The sequence below is a fragment of the Zosterops lateralis genome (genome assembly GCF_965231275.1).
Source record: "Zosterops lateralis genome assembly, chromosome: 11".
Classification (NCBI taxonomy): domain Eukaryota; kingdom Metazoa; phylum Chordata; class Aves; order Passeriformes; family Zosteropidae; genus Zosterops; species Zosterops lateralis.
In genome coordinates, this window is record NC_139771.1 from 5,816,728 (window position 1) to 5,832,378 (window position 15,651).

Below are 15,651 nucleotides of genomic sequence, written 5' to 3' on the forward strand. Positions count from 1 at the left end.
ACCAGCTCCTCTCATTTCTTTAATTTATTCCACTTCCTCTAATGTACTCACAGCAATGATTTGCATAAAAAAAAATAAATCTATCCTTTGGAAGATTTTTAACTTCTCATCAAAGATGGAGCTCAAACACAGTTCTAAAAAAGAAAAATCGATGCTGGCTCTCCAGTCCATTGTAAATGAGTGGATACAGTAATTTTCTCTCTGCATTGATGGGTGGAATCCTGGGAGGCTTAATAAATGCAACAGGTTTGGCTTTGTTCCTGTTGCTACACAAGAAAATCTTGCCATTATTGATGCTAAATGAAGGATTTGGGCTCTTGTGTGGAGTAAAACAACAAACTTGTAAACAGGTTTGATCAGCTTTGAGAAACTGCACTATCCTTTATCTAGAGAAATGATTATGGGTGGAATTATCTATAAAGATGATAAGAAAGGCTGCTTAGGTATTATGGAAAAATTTACCTGTGTTAGTTAACCAGCAGCTGAGCCCTTTTAGAACTGGCCTTGTCTTCACTTGCAGCATTGATGGCCGCTGGAATTTTCCTGTGCTTTTGGAGAAAAGCTGCATGTTTGAGCAATGAGGGGAATTTTCAGACCCAGTAACATAAATTCTGCTTATCACAGGCGGGTGGTTTTACTGTTTGGGTTATTTTTTGTGTTCCCCCTCTGCAGATCGAGCAGGAGCGGATTGACAAGATCTGGCCAAAGCTGCGGGTCCTTGCTCGCTCTTCCCCCACGGACAAACACACTTTGGTGAAAGGTGGGTGCAAACTGCTTTTGTGGGGGTGGAAATCAGGGATAAAGGTGTTGAAGCGCATCATCTGCTTTAATTTCAGTGTTACAAATCCACCTGAGTTGTCATCTTTAACTGCACATCCCGACACCACACAAGGAAGTTTTTTTGCACTCTTGTGTTTGTGCTCTACCTCAGCCTTGACATGGAAAATGATAGGGAACTCCTTGGCAGGAATAAGAGAAATACCAATAAGATGCCTGGCAGGTGGATTTAGGCAATCTCATATTTGCCTTTGACTTCTAATTGGAATGAGGCTCAAGATGGGAAGGGAAAATATGCATTTGGTGAGCAGAAATAAATATCGCTGGGAAAGAATATACTAACAAGAGGGGACATAAATATTTTGTCTTTGCCTGCACTGCTTTATGAGGGAAACAAGAGCAATCTCATTCAGAGTGATTCCAGTCACACTCTTCTCCCACAATTATCTTAAAGAGTATTCAAAGAGAAAAAAAACACCTTTTCCTGTCACAACAGCAGTTATTGGGATGGTGGAACTGGGAGCTGCCCAGTGGAGATAGAGATTTTCAGGCAGTTCCATTTTTCCTATAGGCTCATCTAATTGTGTGATTTGCATTGGCTTCCTTTAGATTCCTGTATTTTTAGAATCTGTCCTATAGGACCTGCACCATACAAACTCCATTCTCTCACCACGCTGTCTGCAGGTGGAATGCTTCCATGAAAGAGGGATTGGTTTGCAGTTTTCTCTTTTCTTTTGATGTCTTGACATCTTGTTCAGTTGACTTTGAGGCTCACACTTGGTGGCTGGTGAAATCAGGCAGTTTCTGAGCAGGAATAACCTCATTTTTGGCCATGCTCAGGTGGAAGCCCCATCAGCAGATTGCTGTTTTTTAAAGTCCAGGCTAAGATCCAGCTGATCACTTACCTGTTTTCAGCTGGCTCACTACTCCAATAATAATCCCCATTTAGGTCAGAAATCCTTTAGGTTTCATTTCCACAATTCAATACATGACTGATTACAAAGACTTTTGAGCATCATGCAATTTTTAAAAATGCCTAAATGACTTTAGAGCAGAAGTTCCATTGTGAATTCCAAGACTAGATCAGTTGGGTCCTTTGAGCTTGAGGCCAGTTGGAAACATGGATCATTCCTGGGAACTCTGGCCTGGTGCGGGATGGGGCAGCTGGAGACAGAATGTATAATCCTCATTCCACCCTTTTATATGTATATCTTATAATGGGCACAATTTATCCGTATGGCAGTACGGATGTGTGTAATTAATAAATAATGCACATTTCTGGGGGAGGTGTGCTCCAAAATAGTCTTCCAGCAGGGGTTTGTTCAGGACTGGAAAAGTTTGGAGAGCATTTTTACCTCTGTGGGTCAGTGTTAGACCTGCACAAGGTCAGCTGAAGTCTCCTGACCAGCACACCTCCAATCCTGTGTTCCAGCTCTCCTAGAACAGCCCTTGTTCAGTCCAACAGCTGATTTGTTTCAGAAACACAACAATTTGTGTTTCATTAAGTGGATTAACCAAGTCCCTCAGGAGTGCTTGTCTGAATCATTCAGGATTTTCCCTCAAGAGGAGAAGGAAACCTTTGCCTGCCAGGGTAATTGAAATCAATAGAGAGCTGGAGGAAAAAGGAACAACAAATAGTTGATGGTTCGTAGCACACACACTTTGACAGCCCAAAAGATATTTACTCCTCCTGAATGCCACATGCAAGTGCCACAATTAATGTTTTGATGATGTGACAAGGTCGAGAGAGCAATTAAGTGTCTTAACAAAGTTCAAGAACAAGTCTGTGGAAATCATGATGGAATTTTTTGGCTGGTAATACTCTAAGGGCCATTAAAAGTTACAAGAAACTATTTAAATCTTCACTAGTTTTGGGCCTCTTGTTAAAATGTTATGTTTTTCTCAGACACTTGAGGGATTGAGAGGATTTTCTCCCCTTTGATGTATTCTATCTGCTCTAGGCTAAAAACACACATCAGAAAATAAACTTTTTTTTAATATTTAATTTTTAATGACATACAGCTGCTGGAGGGAATCTTTTTTTTTTCCCTCCTTAACATAGCACAATCCCACACAGCAAAAGGATCATTTTTACTTTTGTTTTCACTGCTGCTCAGGGAGCAGAGAAAGGGTTGGTTCAGCATTTCAGCCTGGGCAGACACTTGCAGTCAAATACTCATGGCTTTGAAGTGGAGGTAGATTGGAAAAACACTCATCAGAGTGATTTATCATCACAAACTGCCTCAGTGAAACCAAAATCTCAGCCCCATTGGAAAACAATTTGGGATGGGTTGTATTATTGATATTATTTTGTATTTTTGACTCTATTTCAAAATATAATAGGTAAAACCACATATCATTTATAGTGATGTGAGGTTACAGTGCTGTTGCTGAAATAATCCAAAATTGTCAGATTATCTTTTAAAAACACTGTGGGAAACAACTACTTAACACCGATGGGAAATATCATCAGAAGGTATAGAAAAGATCAAAGAAATACTCAGTTTACCAATTAAAGAAGTGGTGCCTTCCAATATATTTAAATTAGACTAAAATTTTTTTTGGTGGTATTAAAACCAACTATTTTCATGTGGGCTAATTTGTTATCAAACAGAAAGGGAACTTAAGAAGAAAAGATTTTTAATAATTACCCTTCATTAGTAAAATATTTCAACTATTATTGCAAGGCATGGTAGTATGTTCATAACCTCATTAATGTGGAAAGCCATGAAATGAGTAAAATAATAAAAATACAGAAAATTGTATTAATTGATATCCTGAACTTAGGGGAGTAGTTTTCACTTAATTCCCAATGCTGTCTGTAATGTCATATAAAACATTTTTATTTTAACTTTTAAACCTCTCTCCAGGCAGATACCCAAGTATGTTACTGAAATAAATTTGAGCTTTCTCCTTCAGATAGACTTTGCAAATTCTTGTTACATTAACAAGGCGCTTCCAGAAGTTTGGAAGTATTAAAAATTAACCTGAAGAGGAGGTGTTTATGAAAATACATGGCTGTACCTATGTTTAGCTTGTCAAAGAAACACAGATCTGGCTGAGCTTGTGGGAGGATCAGCTTTCCTCCTCTCTCACCCTGAACTGGGCTCCAGCTCTGAAATCCTCAGCTGGAGCTGAATTCTCCTGCCTGTTTTAAGCAGTTGAGACAGAAAGAAATATCTAAACCAGGATATATATATTTTTCTCCCAGGAGTTTCTCACTGATGCAGCTCTAAGTGTGACAAGCAAGGATTGTTTAAATAGAGCTGCATTTGTCCTGTGACAAAGGGAGAACCTGTGGCTGGCTGTGATGAGTTTGATCTGAGCCATGGATGCAGAAGAGACATCACTGGTTAACATTCCCTAAGTTATTATCCTAAGTGGATTTGATTTAATGCTTTCTTAGTGTTAAATGGGAGGAAGGTGGGAGATGTAGGATATATTTCAGTTCTGTACCTTGTATTTTGTACTTTTTATGGCAGGCTTATGCATATAGAGCCCTTCTTGACAGCTCTGCATGGTTGATTTAAATCTGATCTTTGCCCTCATCTGACACAAGCTGCTTGCTCTGAGAAACTTGTGTCTTATGCAAGCCGCAGGACAAATTCCTGCCCAAATTTCCTGCCCAAATTCCTGCCACATCAGCGGGATCCCTGTGTGGAGCACACTGTCATCTTCTGCTCTAGGTGTGCTCCTGGGGCTGTTGAATGAAATTCTTTCTGACAGGAGAAAGTCATGGCCAAATAGATCAACATGAGGGAAGAGGCCAATGAAAGAGCAAAGGCTGTTTTGGCACGGAGCTTTGCTGAGAGTAGAAAAATGCCCTGTGAAAACCTGTTTTTATTAAAATTCTGTATGGAAGCATTCAACTGGAGTAAAGCTGTACAGTTGGAAGACATTTCCTGGTTGTTAGACAGGATTAATTAATACTGGAGCTTCATTTCAGCCACTTGGACTGAGCGCAGAGGCCAGGAGATGTTCTCTTTACTGGCAGCCTGTCAGCTCATGCCCTCAGTTATATTTTTCCGTGATCACACCAGAGGTTGGTCCCCACAGCTCAGGACTGCAGAGGGAGAGCCCTTCCTGGGCATCCTTCTTCTCTTGGGTCTCCTCACACTGTGAATTTTATCTGTGCACATTTCTCAGTACTGAAGAAAGTTCTTGAGGTGAAACCTTATCACAGCCATTAACAGAACATTAAAAACAAACCTTATGAGTTTGGAAGGAGGCACGTGCTGGAAAGAAGGAAAATATTCAGCAATGGGAGGAAGCAGGGAGGAGGAACAGATTAAAAAGAAGTCAGACAGTGTTGGTAGAGCTGTGATAAATCCTCTGAATCCCAAATAATCACTGCTTCTCCATTTTAGAAATTTGTCTGACATACAGATGGGAGTTTTGCAAAGTCCTTCTGTCTTCCATGGGTAGGGCTGAAATCCATCCAGAATTCCATGTATTTCCTGTGGGCACTGCAGGGAACGTCTGGGGCTCAGCTGCTGGTGGTACCTGAGACCATTTATATCTGGTTTTCCATGGCTGCATTCAAGTCTGTGATCTGGGCAGGCTGGGCTCATCCTGGCTTCATAGTTTGGTTTTTTTGGGGATAAAAGTGTCTCCAAAACCTTGTGAATGACTGCTAAACCTTGTGAATGACTTGGCAGCACCCAGAGATTGGCTGATGGAGGGCAGTTGGTGGCACAGTTATCAGCACAGTCACTATTTATATCCATTTATCTCTATTAGCAGATCATTTGTTCGAGCCTCTTCAACTTGATTTGAGTTGTGCTCCCACTTGGAACCCAGTTATGAGCAGATACTGTCAACCTCTTTGGAGCAGTTAATACCTTAATGAGAAAGAGATTTTAATGACTTTTTTTTTTTTTTTTCCCAGAACCTTAAACTATTAATTTGAGATCAAAGGATGTGTTAATAACAAGACCAAGTAAATGCTTTTAACAGTGGTGACAGATGATGTTCCTGTTTATTTAGTAATACCAAAGGCAAATCACCCCAACAAACTGAAAGCTCTAATTATAAGATCTTACCAGAGTAATTGCCATTTTTCTGAGATCATACTACTAGTAGAAAGTGAATAAGGCTTTTTTTTTTCTCATTTTCATAACTCTGAAAAATACAGGGCACTAACTGTTTGCACAGGGCACTGCAATCTTGCGGTGCCTGATAAGCCTGAACCTTGCCAAGAGGCAAGCTATTGCTCTGTAATCTGCAATTTCCTATTTCTCCTTGGTTATCTGATATGGGAGGGATTTTTTTTTCAGAGCAGAGTGAAAGCTTTTCACACTGGGTAGGTTTGGATAATTGTTTTTGGAGGTAACGACTTTGTGCAAAATGTGTTAGCAAAAGGAATTCTGTCATTTTCCTCCCCTAAGTTATCAATATCAAAAGGTGTTCTTGTATCCTACACAACAATCCTGTGTTCTGGACTCGTACTCAAATGGACTCTGACATGGAAATAGAAACACAAGTGGTGAATGATCTTCATCCTTCATCTTCATCCTATAAAAAACCTGAGCTGCTTCTGTAGCCTCTGAAAATTTCTTCATTATTTTCCTGACCTTCCCTATCTGCAATAGAGAAAATAATTCCCTGCAGCCTTGTTGAATTAAAAACTTGATTCACCAAGTCAAAAGTGGTTTTTTGTTCTCTCAAATGATCTCAAAAGGAAATTAGAAAATGTTTTATTATATCTATTTATTAAAATATTTAGTTCCAAAATTTAATGAATTGGTTTATATCTCCTGAATCATTGTTTGGCAGAATTGAACATGGCTGCTAAAATTCTCCAGCTAAATAAAATTCATCAATGACTTTTGTTATCTTTAGTAAAGCTGATATTAGAGCTGGGTCCCAGTTTAGGAGAGCCCTAAACATGAACTTATGGTTTTGGCAAACCCTTTCCATCAATGTTTGATCATGGGCTGTGACACAAAACTTTAAAGAGCAGGAATGTGCCAAAAGGAAATAATGAGCTGCTCTCATTCCCTTTGAAGCCAGTGCAGGTTTTATTGATGTGTTGATGATGCAGGATCAGAACTTTCCATGTAAATTCTAATGGTGATGTTTAGTAGTGGATGGTGGTGGTGCCACAGCTTTCATCGTTGTTTTCCTTAAAGATGTCTCTTTTTAATCTCTGTAAAACAGTGTGGTGTTATCCAATCTGTATTAAACAGATGCTGCTTTTTTACAGGGCTGTTTTATCTTGCTAATTATTGCCCATAAATGTCTGTAAACACACACCCATATTTACATTTTTTGCAGGTATTATTGACAGCACACAGGTGGAACAGAGGCAGGTGGTAGCTGTGACTGGGGATGGAACCAACGATGGACCAGCACTTAAAAAAGCTGATGTTGGCTTTGCAATGGTATAATCTTGGTGTTTGTGCCATTATGAATTTGCTGTAAGGGCTTTTCCATTTGTTAAATGTAAAATTGCTTAGTTATTACTTGTCAGTGAAAGAATATATTGGTAGGAACAAGTTACATCAACCCAGAATCCTTTAATTCACTTGGATTCACTGGCATTGCTTGTTTTGATACTTCTTCAGGATTTTGTCTAAATAATTATTGGCTTTATGCAGAATCCTGTGCCCATACAGAAAAATGAACATTTTCTTCATAACACTGGAATTCTCTTTTTCTCTCTGTGGTAAAATCCACCACCAACTGGAAAGGTGTCTTCCATGCATACTCTGGCTATATATAAAGACACATAATTCTCATTTTTCTTAGCAATTCTGGTAATGGAAAATAAAAAAACATCATCAATGACAAAAATGACTCAGATGATAAGTAGTCTTTAAGCTGATAAAATACTCAGAGCCATCACCACATGAATTCCTCTGCTCTCTCTCAATTCCCTCTTCCTCGGCTTAATTCACTTCAAAACCAGGCCGAATTAGCAACGTTCCGGGAAATACAAAAAGCTGTGGGCTTTGACTTTGAAGATTTGAGCTTTCCAGCAGGGAATCTCATTCCCAACCCCTTTCCCCAGGGCATCGCTGGCACGGACGTGGCCAAGGAGGCCTCGGACATCATCCTGACGGACGACAACTTCAGCAGCATCGTCAAGGCCGTCATGTGGGGCCGCAACGTCTACGACAGCATCTCCAAGTTCCTGCAGTTCCAGCTCACCGTCAACATCGTGGCCGTCATCGTGGCCTTCACGGGCGCCTGCATCACCCAGGTGAGCCATTCCTGCTGGGATCCTGCTGGAATCCTCCAGGGATCCTCCAGGGATCCCATTGCTCCCAGTGGATGGGGTCTCGCATTTGATTCCTGCTTTGTGTGCGGCAAGTGAACTGGTGCCTTTTCCTTGGTCCTAAAAAGAGGTCAGACAGTTAGAGGATAAAAAATTTTTTACCTTGGTATTTAATAAGGATTTTTATGGTAGTTAATAAGAATTTTTGTGGTATTTTGTAAGGATTTTTTTTACACTTCACCAAGGTGGAGCACACACGCGATGGGTCGCGTATACAATTTTATAGACCTTGCAAATTAGCATATCTGACAAAAATGCCCCAATGAGATGTTTGAATGAACAGCCTGACATCTTTTTATCTGGAAGTATTTTTTCCTGGATGGGCTAAATCTTTATAGTATGTCTTTTAGAGGGGACCTTGGTTTTTCAAGATAGTGTAGGGCTTTCTTGCCTCTAACTGCAAGGCCTTTGGTATGTTTGGTTTTCTGGCTTAACAGAACATCAGGGCTGTGTTAAGTTATCAGACTTAAGGAATTAAAAATATGCATGCTAAGGGCACTGAGAGTACATAAAAGGTGTGTAAAAGAAAAGGCAAAAAATTGTCATGGCATCAAAACCTTTGGAAATTTTCATGAGCATTCCAAGGATGAGGCTGTTGAGGGTTAAAGAGATGCTGACGTCAGGCTGAATTAATCCATCATTTTTCCCCAAAGGAACTCACTTTTAGGAGCTTTTTTGCTTCCCTTAGTGTTGTCATCCCTGAGCCTGTGATGGTCAAACATAAAACAACATGGATTGGGGAAGGAGCAGGTTATGTGAATTTGCCTTTTCCTCTCAGAGTACTTCACTAATAAATAATTTTTTTTTTAATGCATTATGGAATGAGGTTATTTTCAAGACAGCCGTGCTGACACACCGAAGTAACCCCAATCTTTTTGACTGATAAAATTATTTCGTTGCTTTCAGGCAGTTATTTTTAATTCCATATGCAGATGACAAACCAATTAAATGACACATAGAGTTAGACTTAGACCTCTCTTTCTTCCACTCCATTAATCCCTCAGTGCAATCCTGGTGCACATGCAACATGTCCAGGTCATTTGCAAGAAGGATATCTCAAAGCAAACATGTTTTTTCTCAAATAATAATTTTTTTCCTCTAGAGAGTAAAAAATATGCAGGATATATGCAGTACAGTGTAAGGTTTTTGCTTTAATGAGAAAATAACAAAATGTGGGTTTTACTGCTGTCAGTCCCTATGATAATGTATATTTTAGATGCTGCAGACAGGTGCTGTCACAAAATGCCTCCCTGGATTGGGATGCACTGTGGGAAAGCTGATGCTTCCCTCATGGTGCATCACCCAGATGCCCATACCTGTTTCAGCAGGTACATTTCAGCCCAGGCACACCTGAGCAAAGCAATGAATAAGTCATCAGCTCTGCTCCAGGCTAAACTTACATTGGAATCATGGAATTGATCCTTGCAACCAGAAACCCAGGTACCTTAACAGGCCCACAAGGTCAAACTTCTCCTGCGCCCTGGCTGATGTTCTGAGGCCTTGGAGGTCCCTTGTTGTCAGCACTGAGCCTGTGCCGAGGGACAAAATCTGTGGTGTTGCAGCCAAGTTGGATGAATTTCCCCTTGGAAATATTTTCCAGCAAATTGAGAAAATGTCCAGCTGTGAAATGGTCGCTGCTGGTAACACAAGAACAAGGACTGAAACTCTGGGAGAATTTTACAAGTGGTACAAAACCAGCCAGAACAAGGTGCTGGCAGTAGAGTAATGACAGCACCATCACTGGAACTGATTTTATTGACAATCAGTGTCTGACTATAAATATTTATTTAAGGTAAAATTTCTTCATCAATGCCCAGCATTTCTTCAGTTGTTTTGTAAAACCATGAACAGAAACTCATTCTAGTTGTTAACCAAATAATTTTTTACCCCTGAAAAGGTTAAACATTGCTGAATCAGTGCAAAGACTATTCTAAATTGAATCTAAGTGGTTGTGAAGTGCATTATCAGTATAAGGATATTTCCCTTTCTAATTTTGGAGCTTTTTTCATCCTTTGAATCATTCTTTTGGCTTCCAGAAGGATTTGGATCAGGCTCGGTGCATTTCTCTTGCCCCAGAGGTCTGTGAGACCACCCCTGGGCCTGTTGTTCCTGCTCACAGGTTTTAGTGGACACCTCCTGGAATTCCTGGGTTGCTTTGCAGCAGATTCTTGTGCAATTCCTTAATTTGGCAGTAAAGATGCAAACCCAAAGGAAAAGTGGGGGAATGGAAGCAGAAAGGCAGCAGTTCTGTCCTTTGCCACTGTTTACCCTCAGAGTGAATAATCTCGGGCTGCTCCCGGTTCTGTCTCATTGAAGAAGGATTTTGCCTCACAAATGCACATTATTGTGTTAGGCTTTGACTCCAGCCAGCCAAAGGACATTCTGTTTGGCTTGAAAGCTTTGCTAAAAATTGCTCTTGGGAACATGCTGTACCCTCTGGTTGCTATGAAAATAGCTCCAGCACAAAGTTCAGGACTCTACCAAAAAAATCTTCCCTACAACAGTCGAGGTGCACGCATGTACATCCAAATCTGAAGAACTGTGCACAGGTCTGACTGAAAGATTTTGACTAAAATGTTTTAGTCCTTAACAAACAAACAGAGTTTAAATCTGTAGTTTTCAAAAGGCAGCACAGCTTCCTGTGACCTTCAAATGAACATGAAGAAAATCCACACGAGACTGAGTTTTCCTTTGATTTAGGTGGTCAGTTTGGCTTTCTCTGACACTTGGAATATAATTCAGTCCATCATTAATATTCAGGGTAATGAACATTACACAGGCTGTCCTTTTGGTGACATTTTATACCTAGAATGAGAAAAATTCTCTCTAGGTAATAACATTTGTTCTGTTCTTCCTCGTGCCACCTGCCAAGTAATCTGTTCTGCAGTTTGGAACCAGCACACTGGGATGCTTCAGGATGAAGCTGCCTTTACACTCACCTACTCTTTTTGGTTTTGTGCCTAAAGGAAGTACAAAGATAATAAAATCTTTGCTTGGACTAATCTTTTTTTAACACTTGCCCTGTGCTTTGCAGCTTAATGGGCTTAATTTTATTCAGTCTTGATCCTGCAATTGCTCTGGTGTACATGTAAATATGAGGATGTGGTCATCTCCCTGCAGGACTCCAAGTGAAAGCACAGCAATTCTGTATTAATGAATTAATTAATGACTCTGTGAGTGTGGTGGGAGTGAAGCCAGCCCTCCAAGGGGCACACAGAGAGTGCATTGCCCACGCAGGAGATGATTTGTTTGGTCCAGAGCACCTTGGGAGGCCCATGGAGAGGCTTAAGAAAAACATTAGGCAGACCTGGAACCGTTAGTGCCCATTTTAATAATCTGCTGCTTTTTTCCTTGAATGGATTAATGAAGTGAGGGTCCTTGCCAATTCCACTTCAGGGAACTGCTGTTTAGTTTAATTCTGTTAATTTTAAGCACATATAATTTTATTTTTCATCTGCCCAACGCCTGCTTCAGGAAGATGCTGCTGTTAGAGAATATTTACCATATCTACAATTTCTTGTTTATATCTACAATCTACAGCTTTGTCCTGGTTTGCTGTTTCAGCAGATAGAGATGTGTACAAAGTGTCTGTGACCCTCTGCACTGCTCCAGTGCCAGATAAAGCTCATGCAGGACAAACAGTGGGCTGTCAAAGAACTTATTATGCACAGGACCAGTGCAAATGGTTGTTTCTCTTGTCTCCCCTGGCTCCCAGCACGAAGTCATGTTAAGGTGACAGCAACCATATTCTAAGCAGCATAAGAATTACAGATCCAGTGTCACCTGCTGACAAGCTTAGCACAGCTGCTGCCACAAACCACTCCTCCAAGAGATCTCACTTACACGGAGCCCTGTTTCAGTTTACAGCAGCTCAATCTATAAGCCACAAGATCTGAATTTTCAGCTAATAATGAACTTCTGTGCTGTGAGGCTGTCATTATGTAAGGTGCTCTGAGATCTGGGTCATCCAGGAAAACAGAACTTGGAGAAGTCTCTCATGGGGAGCTGACTCAGGAGCCCTCAGTCTGGGGTGTAGGGCTGGTTTTGATGCCTTGGGCAGGCTGAGCTGAAACAGTGACTGCACAGAGCTGGAGAATAAAGTAGATTTTTATTGAAAGGCCTTTAGGGTACACCTTAGGCAGGACAAGAGCCTGAGCAGGGCTACACCCAAGGTGGACCCAAAATGGTCACAAAATGGACAAACGGTCACCAGGTCTCACACTTTTATAAGTTTTGGTCCATTTGCATATTGGGGTTTAATTGTCCAGCTCCAGCTCCAGGCTGTGAGGTCCCATCCTTCTTGTTCCTCCCTCCAGCCACCCTTGTTTGTGCTTTTGGGCCTGAGAGTTGTCCTTGGTGTGCAGCAGGAAAAGGATTTGTTTTGTGTCCCTGCTGTGTGCAGAGCTGAGTGACACTGACTGTGAGCTCAGAACTCACCCCTGGGCAGCACAAAATCTGAAAAACATGAAAGCTCAAACTCAAGGCATCAGTTTTTAGCTCTTTGTCTCTGTTTGTGCACAGCCCCTGGAGGAGTTCACACCTCTGGTTTCTCCCAGAGTGGTTTGTGTGGCTCAGTGCAGCTGAGCTGGGCTCGTTCACCTTATTTTTAATTAATCTCATTCAGTTCCCTCTTGCTGTGCCTGTGGTGCCTGTTGCACACTTTACTGTGATCAGGGTGTGATGGTCTTGACCAGTTTGTGCACAATTGTCCTTCCTCTTCTGCAGCCGCTGCCTCAGCTTAAACCCATCATTTGTTTTTCCAGCGGATTTATGAGTTACAAACTTTTATATTCTGACTTCATTCTCTGAATAACAGTTTTGCAGAGCCCCTGACTGATTCAGTGAGGGTGGTTCTTTGGAGCTCTGCCTACGATTCCTGTGGGCTTTGTGCTGGCAGTGAGTCACTGCTCCACATCTCTGGGTGTCCTATAGAGCTCTCTATGGGCTCAGCCTGCTCCCTGTCCCCCACAGCACCCAGAGGATGGCAGCTCATTACCTTTGGAGCTCTTCAAAGTGATCTGGGTAGGAACAAAATGCAGATTTTAAAATGCAGCTCAGTCAAATGGAAACAGTTTTTTTACTGGAGCCGTGAAGCAAGCAGGTTTCTCTCCATGCCAGATTCAGTCTGTGGCTCCAACTGCTGAGGCAATTGTAACTCTTCAAAAAGGTTGCACTGAGGAAAGGGAAAACAAAGGCTGTGTTTTAACATTTTGCATTCAAATTATTATTCTTGCACTTTGAGAGAGACTTAATGTTTTAGCAGACATTAGGAGCTGAAAACAGTGACTCCATAGGACATTATGTTTGGAAAATTAAATGTTAATTAAAAGGCGCTGTAGTAATGAACTGCTGCATGAATCACTGATTGTTTTTACAGATCTTGTTCAAAAAAATGAGGATGATCTATACTTACATGTATAAGGCAGTAATTTACATGGTTATAATGTTTTACTGCAGAACTGTACTTGGCAAATTCTAAAATAATAGCACTGACAAACTTGAAAAAGCTGTAATATAAAATCAAAGTCTGTACTGTTTAGCTTTGTTTTGGCAAGGCATGGGAATGGAATTGAGGTTGCCAGTTCCATACAATTAGCAGACAGTGTGATCCAGCAGCACAATGACTTGTTTTTGCATTAATGTACAGAAAGGTAACTCCTAGAAATGCTCATTTTTATGAATCCCTGCATGTGTTCTGTGGCAAACAGGAGTAAAGAGGTAAGGGTGAAAATACCTTTTTGTTCCCTTGCAGCTTGTCATCTAAATCAAAAGTAACAAGCTCTAAAATTTGTGAGGCTCTGCATGTCACAAAAGATTTGTAGTTTATTTCCAGCCTTTGGCGATTTGTACTTTTAAGTGTTTCCAAGATGAAGTGTAACATCACTTGATTTAAGGGACATTTTCCTTTTACCTCTAGGCCAAGGCTAACCTATTCCAAGGTCGAGCGAAAGGAATTTGATGAATAAGTGGTGATTTTGGGTGGTTCACATCCCTAAAGTTTTCAGAGAGGGAATTAAGGATTATTGGCTGGTCAGTTAGTGGCTAAAACACAGAGAAAAGAACTTTGATTTTGCATCCCACTTGCATAAGTGACTAAAATCTGAGCCTGAGCCCCTTAGCTGATATGTATTTTCCTCAGTTTCCACCAACTAATCAGAAATCAGATAGGGTTGCAGTGGCAATTTCATTCCACTGACTACCCAGACTAATGTGTATTTAATGTTTTGGCTTCAGCCTCGAATGAGCTCACACTCGACTGAGCAGTGTAGCACTGCCAATAATAGATAATTATTAGGGGCCCCATGGGCACCCAAGGTGATTGGCAGTGCAGAATAGTGACAACACGTTGTTGCCAAAACTGATGACTGCCAATTACAGTTGTGTGATTTAGAGACTGAAATAACCTGCCTTTTCCGTTCTGCTGGGAACATGGCAGGCTCTGATAGACACCTGAATCTCTAACTCCATCTATTAAATGTAACAGGGAAATTTGGTTTTATTGACAGAGAATTTAGCGCGTGAAGTGGAAACCGAGTTATTGTAACAGATCAAAGCAGAGAATGTTGCTCAAACTTACTAATGGGACAGGCAAAAATGTGACAAGGATAATTCTTCAGCAGAAAAGATGTTTTCCTTTTTTACCTGTGTCCCATCGAGGGTCTGTGGGCCCCAGCCGCAAACTGCTTTTTACTGCAATTGCTCTCTTTGTTGGAGCCATTAGTGTTAATAAAAATGAATGAAGTCTCGATTTGGGATGAAGGTTGTCCTGATCACTTCTAGTTTTTTATCCACCTCTAAAGACAAAGACATTTCCTGTTTCTGCAGCTGCATTTCAAATGGGTGTTCTGGGCTCTCCAGATAAGCCCAGTTAATCCAGCCCATAAGCAAGAGGTCAAGAGTCTATTAATGCTGGTTGTCCTCCTTGCCATGACAAACCCAAGCTGTAGGACTTAGAAACAGCTTTTCTCCATCCCTTTGAATAAGCCAAAATTTTGGTTTGGTTTTGTTTTTTTTTAATAAATGAAATGCATCAAAATCTGTTGTAGATGTGTTAAAAATGTGTTTTTAAGAGGAAATAATATTTTATCTCAAGGGAGAGTTGGAATCTAAACCAGATGCTCGAGAGACCGAAAGACTTACCCTTGTTTTCTATCAGTCCATGGGATACTGAATACGTTTGGCCCTTGCTCTTTTATGGTATTTAATTAAAAATGAACATTTAACCCTTTGAAGAAATGGGCAGAGTTCTCAGGGAGTTTTATTGGCTTTGCTTTGGTTTGTATCCTGTCCTCTACTTTTTTTCCTTGCTTTGCTGCTGCAGCACCATGGTGATGAAATACATAAAAATAGTGCTCCCTCTTCCAGCTTTCATACAACAGAGTAACTCAATTTCATGATGAAATTTGTCATGTTGATGCCTTATTACTTTGGTGATTCTTTTTTCTCTGATAAAAATGGGCTGTTTGGAATAGGGAGCAGACCTTGCTAATGCTGCCTGTTTTATAGACACAAGAGGTTTTGTTTTTTTATTTTTCCTCCCCTGGCTCCTTGAAACATCTCTCTCCTCCCAGCTGCCCCAATGAGTTACACATCAA

The 15,651-nt window shown here is 40.8% G+C and overlaps 1 protein-coding gene across 17 annotated transcripts in view; it reads left to right on the forward strand.

Annotated features, from left to right (window-relative positions):
• Positions 1-15,651, forward strand: part of ATP2B2 (ATPase plasma membrane Ca2+ transporting 2) — a 395,247-nt gene that overhangs the window by 351,357 nt on the left and 28,239 nt on the right. For all 17 annotated transcript variants that reach the window (XM_083869181.1, XM_083869182.1, XM_083869183.1 and 14 more), the window contains 3 exons: positions 673-760; positions 7,054-7,160; positions 7,790-7,981. In XM_083869181.1, the coding sequence (XP_083725307.1) occupies positions 673-760; positions 7,054-7,160; positions 7,790-7,981 (387 nt within the window). The remainder of the gene's footprint in view (positions 1-672; positions 761-7,053; positions 7,161-7,789; positions 7,982-15,651) is intronic.